At 31.4% G+C, this 18,645-nt stretch overlaps 3 protein-coding genes across 3 annotated transcripts; 1 reads left to right on the top strand and 2 right to left on the bottom strand.

Annotated features, from left to right (window-relative positions):
- Positions 1 to 598: 598 nt before the first annotated feature.
- Osi22 (Osiris 22) lies at positions 599 to 5,422 on the bottom strand. Its single transcript, XM_090120464.1, has 2 exons — positions 5,173 to 5,422; positions 599 to 890 (listed from the first exon to the last, which is right to left on the bottom strand). The coding sequence occupies exons 1-2, from the start codon at positions 5,381 to 5,383 to the stop codon at positions 616 to 618; spliced, it is 486 nt and encodes a 161-aa protein (XP_089976590.1). The 5' UTR covers positions 5,384 to 5,422; the 3' UTR covers positions 599 to 615.
- Positions 5,423 to 6,742: 1,320 nt separating this feature from the next.
- apn (apnoia) lies at positions 6,743 to 8,926 on the bottom strand. Its single transcript, XM_090101583.1, has 3 exons — positions 8,728 to 8,926; positions 7,567 to 7,739; positions 6,743 to 7,258 (listed from the first exon to the last, which is right to left on the bottom strand). The coding sequence occupies exons 1-3, from the start codon at positions 8,837 to 8,839 to the stop codon at positions 7,097 to 7,099; spliced, it is 447 nt and encodes a 148-aa protein (XP_089957709.1). The 5' UTR covers positions 8,840 to 8,926; the 3' UTR covers positions 6,743 to 7,096.
- Positions 8,927 to 11,554: 2,628 nt separating this feature from the next.
- LOC149908883 (uncharacterized) lies at positions 11,555 to 16,215 on the top strand. Its single transcript, XM_090120465.1, has 2 exons — positions 11,555 to 11,989; positions 15,510 to 16,215. The coding sequence occupies exons 1-2, from the start codon at positions 11,611 to 11,613 to the stop codon at positions 16,052 to 16,054; spliced, it is 924 nt and encodes a 307-aa protein (XP_089976591.1). The 5' UTR covers positions 11,555 to 11,610; the 3' UTR covers positions 16,055 to 16,215.
- Positions 16,216 to 18,645: the final 2,430 nt, after the last annotated feature.

The following is an 18,645-nucleotide window of genomic DNA, read 5'->3' on the forward strand; positions in this document are numbered from 1 at the left end:
CTGCATACTCCTCCGAAACGGGTGGACCGATTCTCATGAAATTTTCTGTGCATATCGGGTAAGTCTGAGAATCGGCCAACATCTATTTTTCATATGTACCACGGGCGAAGCCGGGGCGGACCGCTAGTTTAATATATTCTTATATGGAAAATAGAACACGTTTTTCACGGTCCAAACATCTTTAGCAACAACCAAAACATTTAATATGGTAATGTATCGTTAGTGTACCGTGAAGCTGCTAAATAAAATGAAATTTACTTTCATACCATTTACATAAATTACATTTTTGTTACATATAAATAATAAATAACGTTAAGAAATCACACTTTTCAGACATTTCTCGTAGGTTTTGCCAGATTGGTAATGGGCAATAGAATTTACTTATTTGGGCATATGAACTTACATTAAACATATTTTAGATTACGTATAATATATAATATTGTAAAAGAGGTAAATTGAGGTAAAATTGCTAAGTTTTTTTTAAATTCCAATCCAATTTCTAAAATAACTATTTTATTTGCCGATTTCTAATGGAAGTAATAACTTTACTTTACATTAATTATATTTTGTTTTGAAAAATTAGATGTGAATTTTGATAGAATTTACATATTTAATTTATTGATTAAAGTAGGACCCATATTCTTCCATTCGATGACCATTGTAACCATAATGCAATGAGGCTATATCCGCATCACGTCCTTTGAAGGAATTCCCATTTTTAAATGCATTTATAATAATTAAAACCAACGCCAGCTTTCCAATAATCAGTGATTTGAAAAGCATAAATTTTAAAATACCCAGGAATATTGGTATTATCGTCGACTGAACTAAGAATGGTAACACGAACATCGGTAGAATTCGTTGTAGGAGTTTTTTCTGTTTTCCCCGACCTGAAAACAAAGAGATATAAACAAAATTAATTGTATGCATTTATTAAAACATTTACAGAAATAATTATTTTATCTGTATGTTAACAGAATACTAAATGCTGCTTTCGATTATAGAGACAATTATAATGTTCGTCGCGTTTTGACGCACTATGTGATCTTTTTCAACGAATTGGTTTTATTCGTTTGAATAATAAAGTCTCTTAATAATTGAAAGCCATACACGAGCATTCTATAGATTAATTATATGCGTAGATAGATATGCGAAATCAATTCATACAGTACTGCAGTGCATGTACCTACATAAAAAGCTCATGTTATAATGAGGTAAGTATACTATCTCTAAAATAATCAGTCTATACTCTATGCGATCCGTCTACTAATTATTTTATGCCGCGTTTCTTATACAGTAACACTGTGTACTCATTAAATAAGGTGTTCTAGCCAACTTAATTAACCAGGTTAATGTTAGATTGTAAGCGAGAGCTTCAGATGTTTGTCATATAAAAAGCTCTCCTAACCATAAATTACCTATCCAAGCTATGGAAACAAATGATAGCAAACAGCAAAAATAGAAAATTATATTAGAACTGCATGTGCAGTTTGATTCGCCGTCTGTATTACCAACTAAGTGGTTAAAGTATTTTATTCTAATGCGTAGAAAGGTACAGCAATTGTAGTAATAACGATTAAACATCGATTTCGAGACCAAAGCAAAATATTTACCATCTCAATTACAACGTTATATCTACGGAAATATGAAATAATAACCGAGAAAATTAAGAAAGTGAATACGATCCATGACGCTCCAATATTGCGTAGTCTGATCATGGACCTACATTTTTTTAATAAATTGCCCTAATATAAACAATCTTTTATAATATACCTACTGATAATACTGGCAATTGAATAATTTCAACAGAAGTTGTATGTTACACATATTTTCCTCAAATTTTCGGTTCACACAGCCTATGATGAAGAAAGCAGCATCGATTAATTATTATCAACTAGAGGTCCGCCCCGGCATCGCCCGTGGTACATATTATTTCGCAATAAAAGGTATGTCCTTTCTCGGGTATCAAAATATCTCCATACCAAATTTTATGCAAATTGGTTGAGTAGTTTAGGTGTGATTGAGTAACAGACAGACAGAGTTACTTTCGCAATTATAATATTAGTAAGGATTATAATGATGACCGTCAAACTGTGGTAAATTTATTATGATAAGTACAACAATATAGACATATTCATAGTTCGAGTCTATACAATGAATAGTTATTTTTATTAACCTACTTCATCTAATCTTGATTTTGTTTTGCTAAGCGGATTCTTTGAATTCAATATTTTTTTATTGCAAATATTAATTCAGTAAAAGTAGGTTGTATGCAATTAAAGTGTACTTTTTTTTTGTTGGCCGTATGCATTGCTTTCGAAAATTTTTACTTTCAAAACAATTTGAAAACTCTACATTTTAAAAATAATTTACAGTTATATAGATATATACCTGCCCTATGTATTAATTTTTATATCTCATTTAATTAAATTATTGTATATTTAAATTTGACTGTTCACAATGGTATTTGGTAGACAGGGTGTAATCGTTAAGTGTGCACAGGCGATTATTCCGTAACTATTACAGCTGATATCAAAAAACTTTAAACTGATATCGAAAGTACTTAACCTAATGAGTAAAATGGCCATAATATTTTTTTTTTAATAAAACGAGAAATATCTAAAAAAATAACTTTAAACCCTCACATACATTTAGTATGAGATATGAATATCCCATGTACATATTTTAATATGAAAGATTTTAGCTTTTTCTTTTTTTTTGGTTTTCTACTTTAATTACTTCGCAAATTGAAGGGAAGTTCATTTAGAAACTGTAAATAGAGCTCCTCATTGTATAGAGCAGGCTCCAAGGAGATGTTCGTTTGCAAAAATAGCGGACCTAAATCCGACTTCTGATATATATTGTATAGATCCCAGACATCCTATAGACAGATGTTGCCAACCAGTTTTGTGGTCCCCCTCTCCCCACCCCGGTCATTAAATATGGCATACAAAGAAAAAAATAAAAATTTCCAAAACATGCCGTGTGGGGTATCAAATGAAAGAGCTTATTGAATAGATCACGAATATATAGCATACTATAACATTTCTTAGCTTAGCTTTCCACCCGCAGCTTCGCCCGCGCAGTCAAAGAAAAACCCGCATAGTTCCCGTGCCCGTGGGATTTCCGGGATAAAACCTATCCTATTTCCCGGGATAAAAGTAGCCTATGCCCTTTCTCGGGTATCAAAATATCTCTATACCAAATTTCATGCAAATTGGTTCAGTAGTTAAGGCGTGATTGAGTAATAGACAGACAGACAGAGTTACTTTCGAAGTCAGATTTAGGTCCGCTATTTTTGCAAACGAAACTCCACTGAGAGTCCGGTCTAGTATCACATGAGTAGAAAGACGGAACAGAGACTAAGCTTCTTAAGAACGTGCAAAATTGTTACCTATTTTGGTAGGGTTGTCACAATAGGTTAAGACAAATTAAACAAAACATTTGTTAAATAGTTTTATAATTACACACAATTACATACATACTTACAAATGTTAAACTTGTAATAATAATGAAAGGTAAAAACACACCGTGTACAATTCTCTTTTTATTAAAAAAGGACCTAATAAAATAAACGCAAGTAGGTACTTACTTGAAAAAGTAATAATCAAAATATTTACTCACCTATTGTACTCCCTGGGATAGTTGAAGTATGATATATTTTTAGTTTTTCTAGTATTATTCATACACACAGTACAATAAACAACCATTTTTAACAATAAAATATTAGGTTTTATATTAAAATATTCAAACTTGCAAGTTGCAACTAATAAAACAAACAACGTGCGTCGTATCAACCCTGAGACTGTCCTCAGCCTGTGCAAGCGCAAACCGGTTTTTTCCAGAATCGCTGCGTACGCGACAAGCGGCCTGTGGTCACACACACATGCCCCGCGTACTTGTAGTAGTGCAATCGATTCGCGCGGTTGTTTGAAGCTTAGTCTCTGTTCCGTCTTTCTACTCATGTGCTAGTATTGCACAATGAGGACGTCACTTCGAAAATCTGCTATGAATAGAAAATGTATGGGAAATAAAATGTATGGGAGCGATTAATGTAACATATTTGGACGTTTTATTTTTAAAAGTTTATTATGGCCATTTTACTCATTAGGTTAAGTACTTTCGACATCAGTTTAAAGTTTTTTGATATCTGCAATAGTTACGTTATAATCGCTTGTGCACACTTAACGATTACAACCTGTATAAATACATAAATAAAATAATAGCTGCATCAAGCTATATCGTAATAAAAATGATATATTTAGGCTTTAAAATCTTTCACATGTTGTTTACTTTAATATAAAATCATGGCACAATCATTGTATGAATTTATGTCGGCAACTGTTTTGCTATTCTTTTAGTGTAAAGACTGTATTTGATAGCGTTTAGAAAGTCTATATCTTACAGTCTTTTTGATGTTATATTCTTTTTGTGGCTTGGAATAATTATGGAAATTTATATTTTAGAAAAGACTTTGAAATTAGCTTTCATCAACTTATTCTATGTTTTTATAAAATAGTAGATAGGTTTGCTTATTTATTGCTGCTTATTGCTTATCTAATCCTTATTAAAATTACATAGGTAGAGCCTGCGTTGTATATAAAATTATACTTAGGAATTATTCTGCATTTTCGGGAAAATTCATTACTTTTCTATTAAAAAAAATGATTTTTTTTTAAGTATCGAGCATATTTGTTAAGAATTATAATGAACGAATATTTTACATTGAAAATAAAATTTTCTAACTTAGAATTGCTTGAGAAAAACGACTTTCCGTCAAAGTTGCGTAGGCAATAAGTACACATTCAAAGGTCATTTAAATATTTTACGGGCACATTTATATTTGTAAATAAATATTTCCCTAACATTTAAATTTAAATGCAATTTCCAAGATTAACTTTTTGTCCGAATTTACTTTAAAAAGTTATACTGTAGACATAATTTATATGACTACATAATATTATACATATACCACTGTAAAAAACTTTATCGCTAAGGTCCATTTATAATAGGTACTTACAATATTATACATGAACATCAGTTAGGTATATCTTAATACTTAATTGATTCACTTAATTCATATCAAGAACGAAACGTTATATGTATTTATTTTTGTCTTAATTCGTATTCGACATTGCCGAGAGGTAATTTTGAAAAACGAAAGCTACATACCTGTTTCGACGTTCCTATCCAGGTCCACTTCAAATGAAATCAAACTCTTGGTATCATTATTCGTTTGATCTGGTATTTTTGCGTACACACCATAGAACAGTTCCAATTTTTGAACATGCGGTGCGTCCTGACTTGTGCCACAGATAACATATCCGCACAGAGTAAAAATTATTAAAAAGAACAATCGTAACGCGAGTAGTCCGTCCATCATCACGACCACGCTGCCAATGTTGCTTTCGCCCCTCCTTGACGATAAACGTACCACCCTGTTTGGTGTCAATGACTTTATTGTTATACATGTAACATTTAATTTCACTTAGTAAAATTTGTACTTTTTGTTTACACAGTAAGTTCCTTAACTTTAAATTTCGCTTCCTGGCGAATATCCATTTTACCTGGTTCAGATTTCACTTAGTCTGTGGTCCCAAGTGATTGAACTCAATGTATAAAGCTTGCGTGCTGTTTAAAATGTGTCTGACGCTAAAATAGAAGTATTATACTAAGTAATTTAAAGGATAAAGGAGAAAAGACATTTTATTTTCACAGAAATATTAAGAAAATACTTTTTACTGCGAGTAATCTTAGAACTAAAGGACGACTGAACTTGATATAGGTCACCGTTCTGAATAAACATCAGAAGTGTAGTAATAGTGTGGACTATTTCCCGGATTCCCAAGATCTTAACACTTATTGCATTCTTTATCCTATTTTGTAAACATTCCTCAGAAGAATGGTATACCCACTTATGCTAAGAGAACTTTCTTAATTTTAATACATCATACACCATCAGAAGACTTACCCATATAAATAATATATAGAGTGGAACCTGAATCAAACAGGTTAGAAATTGTTGGTCACGCCAGCTTACTCTTTCTATTAGGTTATCTTTTCTATACCTATATAACCTAACTGTTTTCTTCATGATAGCTTTATTGCTTTTTTTTAATATGCAGAAAACTTTGAGCAATCTTTATGTAAATTATTTAAAAATATTAATCGAAAATATAAATGGAATTTTCCGATATGAAAGATATTCAATATACAACCCATCTACATTTAAACTCTTGAATTGAAATCTCTTTCTAAATATGACTATTTTAGTAGGTACCTACTTTTCAGTTATAACTTCAATAGATACGTACAATTTTCTCAATACTTGCAGGCTATCATGCGTTTATGTGATAATCAGAGCGTGTGATTCTAGATACCTACCTACGCAGAAAACATCCGTGACGTTGAAATATTTACCCTCTTTATAAAATAAGGGTCCGATATATGTATGTTATATATGTCTGATAAATTCCTATTACTTGGGATCGAAGTAAAATACGATCGATATAGAGATCGAACGATAGTTAAACTAGAGCTATTTTGAGTTAATTATCGATACAGTCATATTTGTTACAGTCAGATTAAACGATTTTCATAAATAATAGGGCTTGAATATTTAAAATATGTACTACAAATAGCTCGAAATATGTAAGTGTAACAAACATCGCAAGATTACGTGAAGTGAAGGGAAAAATGTGGAAAGCTGATGGTAACCTACTATTAAAATAAAACATAGATACTTTTTTCAATAAATTTATTCATATAAATAAATAAGTTACCTTAACACTATTCATCGTCGTCAATCTACCGTGAAGTCTCATGAGAGATAGACGAAGGTGGAAATGCCAATAAATTGTTGATGTATTTCGCGGCATACACATCTGGCATTTCCAATAAATGCAAATTCTTAAATAGGACGCTTCACTTCAGGTTAGGAACATTTTATTTATAAAAATATTTAATAGTATCTGTAATTTTCCACGCTAACTAAAACTTGTTTAAAAGTAACGCAGTCGTTATGATAAAGTGTTACTAACCTGTCACTATTATTTGTCTATAATTTTGTACTAGGTATTAATTATTTGGAGGTAGTTCAGTCGGATATAACGGCATCGTTGTCAGATCTTGCCCAGGGTGAGAGGAGAGGGCCAGCCACGGGCCAGGGCGCGGGGAGCGCGGGGGGTAGGACTGGCTCGGCTCTTGGGTGGAATACTACCGGTGCGGGAGCTGCTATCGAGAACAAACGAGACACCGCCTGTACGAATAAAAATATAATTAATCAATGTGCGTCAATATTATAATGATGTATTTTCAAAATATCAATATAATATATCATCGTACAAAGTACTCTAAAGTTATCAACATAATTTTGACATAATTTACAGTCTTTTAATCCGAAGTTATTTTTAATCATATCAATCATTTAAACTCTTCAATTAAGTTTAATTTTATGTGTAGGTAATCTTTAATCCTTTTGAATTTTTTATAACATCACAATTTCTCCAATTTTATTCCGACACTTTCATTTTTAATTTTCCCAGAAATTAAAAGTTCGAAGCTTACCTGACTGACAGCCACAATTAGGAGCACTACGCCGATAGCAAGGTTCTTTATGGATATGACAGCGAGAGCCATCAGAAGAGTTGAAATAACTCCGAGGGTGAACATCACCGGCAAAAATATGAACGATAATCGCTTCAGAGCATTGTGACCGAACGTTCTGCCGACGCTGATGTCTGAAAATAATTGATAGCATTAATTTGGTGAAAATACTTTACGTTAATGAATAATGACGTTAATCTCTTAGAAATCTTGTCGAAATAATTTCATAATGTTTCCGAAAGCGAATTTCTTAGAATTTCATATTTTGGTTATTTAATATTTTATAGCAATCAAATGCGTTATGCGTTAATCAAATTGTATCACGAAGCGGGATTCTTAAAACATATACCTAGCTACAACGGTTAGAATTCGCTCAAGATTATTCGTAAGTATAGAAATTTTATTGCTATAGAAATGAATAATCGATCGATGTCAATTTCGACAAAACTAAAACAAATTCGTGTGAGGCAATTATAGAATAATTCAGCTTTCAATAAATAATAGATTTCGTATATATTAATTGTCTAGATATAATTATAAAATTTCGATATTTTTAACTAAATACACAGGTATGAGTGTACAAACTGACAATGAAAAAAACACTAATCGTGAAAATTTTCTCAGTTTGAATAATGAGTTCACTACACGCAATGAAATACTATCGGTAATTAGAGGCATGATTAGATAGTCTCATTACATTTGAAGACCGTTTAATTTAATACAATATCTACGCATTACTAATATTTTTCTGAAGTCTGAAGAATTGATAATTATGATTCTCTAAGATTGATACCTATCCAATTTAGTGAAAACATTGATGCGGTAATAAAATGAATTAGTTTCATGATAAATTGTACTTTTTCAATCTTTCAAGCTCTATAGGAATACACGTAAGAGCATTGAATTCGTAGATTGCATAACATGATAAATGCTTTCTCTAGATTGTAATTTTAAATAGTTTAATATTTATTCGTATTTCTGCGTATTTTATTATAGCTATTAAATGGTATTAAGGATTTAATAAGCGATGGACTGACATAGCTAATTAAATATCCCATCAACTTTCATCGATGGATTTTCTATTAAACATATTATATAAATAAGGAAAATTATTATAAAAACCTTCGCTCAAATGATCCAGAACTCCTTTGTTCGATACGTCTTCACAATTAACCACCGCGAAGGCGAAAATGGCGACATAGGCCAGGCTGAGGACACCGAACATTTTGCACATTTCGAATAGATAATTAATAGTAACTTAACCACCGAAAAATGATGATCGTCGCACGACTGATTGAGTTTGACTGATTGCTTTATGATCGATTTGCAGGATATAAAGAGTCCTGCGAAAGACAATGGACGAGACCAAATACAAAAGAAAGTGTTGGACAACGTGATCGTGCCGTAGAAATTTCGACCTCGATATTGGAATACTATTAAGGACTAATGTCAAATCATTAACAGTTATACCCTTGGACATCCTCTGATTGTTATCGCTTCACGTACACGCGAAAGTGACAGTTGATGGGAAACCTTAATTGAGGGATTAATTGATGTTAGAAATGTCCGCCATCAATTAGTGGAGGGAAATTTTATGTGAGATAATAGTTACCCATTTCCTATTCAATTTTTTTTTATTTGGCACATGTTGGGAAATTATGATGTAAATAGACTATTCCTTGAAATGTGACCACAATAATAATTAACAATTTAAAATGAATATTAAGATTTTTCATTAAAAATCTAAAATAAATAAAATTTATGTATTGTGAAGTCACGTTTAAGCTAGAATAGGAATAGAGAATCTGATAGGTTCATTTCAAGTATAAAAGAATACAAGTCGCTTTTCGGAATTTATAAAACATCTACTGAATACCTGGCAATCTTAAAGAGAGATAGAAGGTTTTTTATATATTCAAGCAATTACGGGGGTGAATAATTTAGATTTTTAATAATTTTAATTATGTCATTTTTAATCAACTCTCCCATTAGTAGCGGTAAGCTTTCAATTATCTTGTTTTCTGTGTGTAATTAATCATTTTAATCATGCCATAGTAATATAAATAGCTAAACACAAGATTCATATCCTGTAAAATGATTATGTTGAAATTAGATGAAATACAATTATATGTGTCGTTTGTTTCCAAAAGGTAATAATATATTTTACTGATCACGAAATATCAATTTGTTCCTATACGTATTTATTTAATACCAATTTCAAACATCTAATTTTTTTTCATCAGATTTCGATATTTTATCTGACAAAGCGAAAGTGGGCACTCAAATATTATTAAGACACTTCGTAAAATGGTAATAAAATATTTAATAACTATACGAATACAATATATTTATTAGGTAACGTTCGTTTTGCAGATATGATTGTAACATTTCTTAAAATTATATTATTATTTATTATTACTTTTTATATTATGAGGGTATTGTTTTGATGTTGTCCCAGTTATGAGTTAAGTCTAGTGTTTTATTTTGGCATGTAGTTACTTAAAAAGCTTCGATACGCTTTGATTATAATATGTCTCATGTAATTATTTTATTTTAAAGTAACAGAATATTGTTGTAAGCGACGTTCTTACTTTAATTTGTATATTTTTATTTTCATCAAACTAGAGGTACATGTGATAGTTAGGTGCATAATACAACCAATAAGTACATCTGTCTCGTCTTGCCTTAACTGTCTTGTTTTGTAAAAGCATTAATTCGTAATATGTCTATGGAAATAAGGCTATGAAAACTTAATATCCATTATCCATTACTCTTTTTAAGATTCCATAACGAAAATCGTGAATTATTCTAAAATAACTACCCCGTTGCGTGCGTGACCAAATTCGTGTTGAATAATGCTGCACTCTCACTTATAAAAGTTAATACGAGTATTTCTATTTTATTATATTTAATTAATAACACGAAAAGTTAAAGTATAATTAGAAAATTAATTAATATTCTTAAATAATATACATTGAAATGTACGTATAATAATTATCATCAAAGACATTTCCTTTATAATATTATGTGTGTGAAGTTTTATGGAAGGTAAAAATATTGTGGAAAGACCAAACATACTTCTCATCGCATCAACTCTAGTCTCTACATCGACTGGTGCAGTACGCTCAATAAATAAGTTAGAGGAAAGAACTGTTATGTCATTTTTGGCAGTTGAAAAATTGACTCGAGCATTCGGTCACTTTCTGTCGCATCATAAACACCTCAGATCTGTAATCACGTAAGAATGTAATTAGTTAAATTATGAGATGCGTGTGTGGGTTGTATCAGGAGTCACGGCACGTAGAGAAACCCGGTTCGACGACACAAGATACCGCGGCGACTCGTCCGTGACCGTGCGTATGCTAATTAACAATGCATTTGAGAATATATAGGCCATTTCCTGCCAACATAGAATGCAAAACTTTCCCTCAAAACGAATTCAGTGCACTGCTTTAACATTTTTTGGTGAAACTTTGATCTTATTGTTATTCTGCGGTCAGAGACAATGTATATTGTATAGTTAGGATTTATTGCATGGTAAAAATCGTGAAAGTAACATTGAAATATTATAGTTACCGTTGATGTCAATATTTACTGTAATTACTTAGAGTTATGTTTGTTGGATTTATTGTAATTACATTATCTTGTAACAGTTGATGTTTATGGGTAAGTTTATGGGTAAATGATTTCTAAATGTGATACCATGTATGTTATTATCAAACCTTAGTTCGTACAATGGCAAAGTTACGCCGTAATTTCACGTACATCAAGCGTTATTGTCTAACATGTACAATGGAAAATTAATCAGATATGTTCTCATATATTCACTCTCAAGTCTCATATAGCTTTGTCTTATTCAATGATACATTTAATGTGCCGCATTTGTATTCTTTTAGCTTTCGTTTTCTTTATATGATACTACAATTTGTGAAAATAACTAGTCTATGTCCCTTCCTTTAGCGCGAGCACTGCAAACACGTTTGTAGCACTCAGTCGGTTAGCAGCATGCGCGCAGGCGTCGCGATTTCCATTCTTGCGGTCTCGGCATGGTCCTGCGTCACTTGCACACATGCCCGCGAATATAACAGTGCTAAAAACATCATAAAAGATGCAATAACCTGTGCGAGTAACCTCGGTTTTTCGAAATGTATAACAGCATACGGTGTTTGGAAGGCGGAACGTGCGTTGGAACCGCAAGCGTCTGAGCGTGGCTTTAGTTGGCGGAATTTTATGAATGCATCGAATGAAGAGCTGTATTCAAAGCTTTGTGATAACACCGAGAAGATCCTTCGGTATCGCTCCTTATCCATGACATTCAGTGAAGACTTTGCCCTTCAATTAAAGTCTACTGAGAATTCTTCGCTGAAAATCGACATAATACAAAGTAATTAGCATTTTGTTTACTTTACTTTTATTTTACTCTACATTTATTTAACTAATTAATAAAAATTAAATGTAACTTTCTTATTATGATTTATAAGCCGTTTTGAAGTAGGTAGTATAAAAGACGTAAATTTTTTTCTTATCCATATCATACAACTTTATTACTGACATGTTTAACTTTTTTTAAAAAATAGCTATAAATATAGAATTTTTCCATCCAATTTCGACAACATACCTAACCCATAATTCTTGATTGGCCATCTCAATTTAATACCTATCTTACAATATAGTATGAATTTCAATATATTTATTAGTTTGTTTGTTTCTGTTGCTAGTCCGTTTATACCGATAGAGCAGTCGAATAATCGATTGACGTTTCTTTTTTGCAAAGGCTACTTTCCATCCATGTGAAAGGAAGCTGCGGGATGATAACAGTTATTAATACTATCATCTTAAAATAAGTACCTAGTCTAATTGATGCTATGTATCAAAATTTATACATTACTAGCGGTCCGCCCCGGCTTCGCCCGTGGTACATGTTTACGTTTTCTCTACATAAGAACCATCCTCGTACTTCAAGGAATATAATAAAAAAAGAATTATCGAAATCGGTTCAGCCGTTCTCGAGTTATGCGCTTACCAACACATTTTGCGATTCATTTTTATATATAAGATTATTTCATTAACGTAGATAATTATTTCATAAGTAGTTAACGCATGAGCAGAATTAAAGTTCTAGGTTTGAATCCCGTTGACACTAACAAAAAAAGTCTCTGTCTGACAGGAGACTGACTAGAAGTGACATAATATACAAAATATATCTGCCCTTCTGCCATATTTCCCAATGGCATGTGGTATTTCACCATGTCCTTTCTATTACAAACTGTCATATACATGGTCTGTTCAGGTTCATAATGCCTCCTATTATTGCTTTTACAAATACCTTGAAATCTGTTCACTGTTCAGTAATCCACGTGTGCCAACATTCAACAACAATTGCTTACGAATTTATTTAGATTCTACGACTCTATGTTTCATTACATATTATAAGATCTCTATCTTACTCTAGCTCTACGAATTTATCAATGCAGTAAGTATCAAGCGCAGTCTATAGTCAAATTGCATATACAAAATAGGATTTCTCATAGGAACAATGCATTTAAATGTGATGTTTTATCATCAAATATAACTATGGCATTGCTAACTTATTTGTACTTTGGGAAAAGACGATACAGCTATGAATGGTACCTCTTGCCGATTGCATTACTTGTTATTACCTAAATATGTATGAAAATAACATAATTAACAGCATAAACATTTGTTGATAATAGTTAGCTTTCTGTGTTTCATCCTATCGAATAGATTTGATCTTTTTAATGGATGGCTCTCGTGTCTACATTCCCAATATGCACAGTATCAAGAAAGTAGAGACCATAAAGTAGCTTATCATTAACAAAGATTATCGTTTAAATAATATGCCAATATCAGTACTATTATAATGCTACAAAAAGGGAACAGATTCCTTATAAATAAATTTTCATAGTAAACCTGATAGGCGATAGCTAAATCAAAAGCGTCAATAAATTGCTGTTCGATGTTTAAACTCGTTTTATAGCTTTCCAAGAAATCTTTTCTTAATACACTATATTATGAAGTAAGAGTATATCCTCTAAACGCTAAATTACATAATATCCAGATAGTTATATTATATGTCTAGATTTTAGGCACCTTTATTGTATAAATTATGAATGCGTTCTCTTCTTAAAACTCTGTCTTTGCAATAGCAAACAATAATTATATCGCTCAATGTTACAAATAAGTATATTTCAGTCAGTTTGTTTTGCTTGTATCTTAACTTCGTTTATTGCTATCAACTTCTTGATCTGAATCATTAGTTCACTTTCAAATAAGCACAGTATAAAAGCTTTGAAGGAATGAGAGCGTTTACAAATTACTTGAATTCTTCCCCATACCTTTGTACGATTATGTACATAATACATGCTTAAATAATAATAATATATTGAACAGTCGATAATAATAAAATCAGTCATTTTATATGTATTTTCACAAAAAAAGATTAGGAATATGTCTTATTATGTACCAGGAAATTTAATACTTATTTTTTACTAGGCGATTGTTTTTCTTTCAGGTAAAAGTTATATATATAATTTATGAACAAAGTATTATGTTTAAATAACACGCAAGGAAATTTAATCTGTAAATCAAAAGAATCATAAATTAATTGCAAATAAATTTAAATTGTAAATAAATTGTAATTAATGAACGTAATAGAGAAACCGGAAATTAATATTTTTTCATAACTGTACAATGTAGATATGATAACATGATTCAGTTGAAAGATTTTCTGAGCGGAAAGAAAGTAAATACGTAACAATAATAATTAATCACTGAATATTTTTGCAACACTTTTTAATTTTGATATTAGGTAGGTATACTTTTTTATGTTCAAACTCAAACATTTAATTCTACTGCATCTAGAAGCAATTTTAAATATTCGTAACATAATAAAGTTACCATTTACCACAGGTTTAGGATGCATAAGTTTCTCTATAGAAGAGCTGACAGGAAACTGTCTTGGCTTTTTCAAATATGTACTTGTATTATTTATATATTTCTATCAGGATGTTTCCTCACGTTCTCGTTTAAATACATTTTCCTTTCTTCCTTTGAATACATTTTCAAAAATACAATATTATAGGTGCATTAATAACAATAGGAACACTTTTGCCATATCTTATGTTTATTTTAAAACTAGGTTTCCGCCCGCAGCTTCGCCCGCGCAGTCAAAGAAAAACCCGCATAGTTCCCGTTCCCGTGGAATTTCCGGGATTGCGTAATTTTCCCGGGATAAAAAGTAACCTATATCCTATCTCGGGTATCAAAATATCTCCATACCAAATTTCATAAAAATTGGTTCAGTAGTTTAGGCGTGATTGAGTAACAGACAGACAGACAGAGTTACTTTCGCATTTATAATATTAGTATGGATGCATATTATCTGTTTCTCATGAATTATAAAATATAGTCCCTCTCCCACATCTTCCTATCTTTACTCCATATTTTTTTGTTATTCTCTCATTAGGTACGTTTTAAAGCCAGAGCCTCATCATGTTAGTCATATTATAAATATTGAAAAGATCGATGAGCCATTCACAACACTATTTCATGTTCATGAGAAAGATTCAAAGCATTCACTGTATAATTAAAGCAGAATGAAATTATTATATAGAGCTGCGCTTCGTGTGTACGTCTTGTAGGCACTGTAGCGTAGGATTCTAGGAAGTAAACTTGATGTCTTCACGAAGTATTAAATAGGTATTAATGCATACATTCATGCGCAAATACCTGCTCGTCTCTGAATGTTAATTTCTCTATTTATATTACTTTCCTAGAATAAGTTAATTAAGAGAATTAAGTCAAGAGATACCAAAAAGGATATCACAAAAACTTCACTGTAATACTATGTTAATAGTTCTAATATTTTTGTATTATCATTTCAGATGGTGATGTGGCCACGGGTCGCACCAGCATGAAGAAAATGACGAAGATGTTCTATCAAGCCTTACCGTTCTTGATATTTCCCGGGCTCATAATGTCTGCCGTTTTACCGTTTTTCTTGCCAACGCTCAAAATGGCTACTCTTGCCACAGGAATGCTGAACAATATGGCTCTCACAGGAGCTGTATTTACTCTCCTAAGAAACAATGCCTTTAATGATAATAAATATCCCAAGAGAGTAATCTATGTGAATGCCGGATATGATGGAAACAAATTTAACCACCTCGCTGAAGCTTCCTCAGACGACCTCGTAGCTGCTAATTTCGATACTCAGTACAGCACTGAAATAACGCATGATGCCAAGGACTATCATCTCATTGGTATCGATCCGAACACCGGTATTTCATATCCCTTCAATGCAGATTGGTTAAAAAATACCGGCAACGAAGTCAATAAGGTTAAAAACGTGGAAATCATCGGTGAAGTCCCCAATGTGAACGATTGGACGAAGCCTAATATAAAATGGAGAAAACATAGCAATAGATAGGTTGCTAAATAATAATATCCTCGTTAACTTGCCTTTCAATATAATTTAAATCAATGCCTTTTAATTTGTAAATAAATATTTACTTATCTATTGTAATGTAAATAATCTCGCCTAGAACTTACCAATATAAAAGAAAATAATATATTTAATTTTTATAATTATTTTTCTTTCTAATTAACCACACCTTTTTACTAATTCAAAAATAGCATACGAATTTCTTGAATATCCTTCATATTTCTTATCCTATAGTTGCTTATATAGATGCCTTTTTCGAGTCCATTCAAATTTCATATAGGTAGCTGTTTAGTTTGGCAAAAAATTATTTACCTATAGACCTTATAAGTTATCGGTATACGTAAGCGACAATTCGATTATTAAATACTACTTTGTAGTATTATGTACTGTGTAGTATAGTAGGTATTAATATGATTATTTAAACATGTGTTTGAGTATGATTCATGTAAAAAAAAACAAATCCTCTATCAAAACTTTCCACCAACTTACGGTATTCAAAATTATCTCGTAGAGGGCTCATGAATTCTGAGCGTCATACATTGCTCCAGTTGTTTAAACCGTTAGGTTCGAGCGATACTCAAGTGTTTTTGATTTTGCTCCATAAAAGATATACATGTAATACTCCAGTCAGTCTAGACATTCAATTCACAATAATTCCAAAAGTTATCAAACTTCGGTCAAGTGAATGGTACATTGGGACGACAATAAATCCCATTTTGCAACCTTGTCCGCAGTCCGGAACTGCAATTAAATTATTTTTTGCTGTAGGTATGGTCCTGAAAAAAATTCCAAAAGTTCTGCAAACTTGGGGAAGTTTTCGATATAATATTTCATATCACGTATTAAATTTGCAACCAATCTCAGTGTACGGAACATCTTTTAATATTGAATATTAATGTTTTTTTTTTGTTATTAAACTGAATGAGGTTGCAAATTTGTAAATGCACCAGAATAGATGATTTCGAAGTTTGCAACCAAGTTCCAAAACTTTTGTAATTATTCCGAGACCACCTTACTCGAAAAAATGACCACGAATTAAAAATAATTATAAATAAACATGTTCCGGTCAACGAAAAAGGTTGCAAATTTATACAACCGTTCGGTATATATTTCCGATATCTGTGTTAAGTTTGCAGAACTTTTGGAATTTTTTTCACGACCATACAGCAAAAAATAATTTAATTGCAATTTTAACAATGTTCCGTACACTTAGATTGATTGCAAATTTAATACGTGATATGAAATATTATATCGAAAACTTCCCCAAGTTTGCAGAACTTTTGGAATTTTTTTCACGACCATACAGCAAAAAAATAATTTAATTGCAATTTTAACAATGTTCCGGACTGCGGACAAGGTTGCAAAATGATATTTATTGTCGTCCCAATGTATCATTTACTTGACCGAAGTTTGAAAACTTTTGGAATTATTGTTAAATTCTCGATTTTCAATGTCGATTCTGACTGATCTATAACGTATGTTGAAGTATCTGTAAGTTAAGTAATAATAATAATAAATCAAGAACGCCTCCACAGATTTAAATCGTATTATGTTTGTCAGATTGATTCGATTAGAAAAAGTTTTTTCCGTTCTGAGGCTAGGCATTAGCAGCGCCATATTCATATAATAGGTAACTAATAAATTAACAGATCTTAAATACTTAATATACTTTCTAAATATTATGTGTAATTCAAAATCGAGAAAGAATAATATAGTAGGTACTGATCTATCTAATATCTAATATATATTATAAAGGCGAAAGTTTGTAAGGATGTATGGATGTTTGTTTCTCTTTCACGTTAAAACTACTGAACCGATTACAATGAAATTTAGCACACATATAAAGGGTAACTTGGTTTAACACATAGGATAGTTTTTATCCCGGAAATCCCACGGGAACGGGAACTATGCGGGTTTTCCTTTGCAAACGCGGGCGAAGCCGCGGGCGGAAATCTAGTAATACATAAATATACTGTCTAACCCAGACTTCTTCTCTCAATTTATACAATCGAAAAAGAAATATGGCTCCAAAAGTAATAAATAAATAACACAGCAGATAGTACCCTGGATGTACTACCTAGGTGCAGCGCTAGATTTCAGAATATTCTCTTTAAGTAATAGCAATAGAAATAAAACTATTCTTATGATTTATTTTTTCAATGTATGTTTTATTTATATTCCCCTTATATTATTAGTAATAAATATCTTACAAACATTTGAATCATTTTACACTAGATAGGTAGGTAGTCGTTAAATTTCTGCAGTAAAGTAAATAATAATAAACACTACAAAAATAAATAACGTTGTACCGGCTATACGGTAATAAATTAATAATTAGTACCCAGTGATTTCAGCAATTTAATCTGATATTATCACGAATAATAATTGTATGACTAATAAGAAAAATGATAACAACAATTTTTCAAGAGTTTGAGAAATTATTAAAGATTCAAATATCATTGGTTAGTATTACAAATAACAATATCTTTAAGATATACAATTAAACTTATTCATTTTTTTATAAAAACCTCACGCACACTTATAACATCGACAAAGTGGACTTATGATCAATTCCA

The sequence above is a fragment of the Colias eurytheme genome, chromosome 4, assembly GCF_061535395.1.
Source record: "Colias eurytheme isolate Ceu_HAF_F1 chromosome 4, ilColEury1 Martin Lab GWU primary, whole genome shotgun sequence".
NCBI lineage: Eukaryota > Metazoa > Arthropoda > Insecta > Lepidoptera > Pieridae > Colias > Colias eurytheme.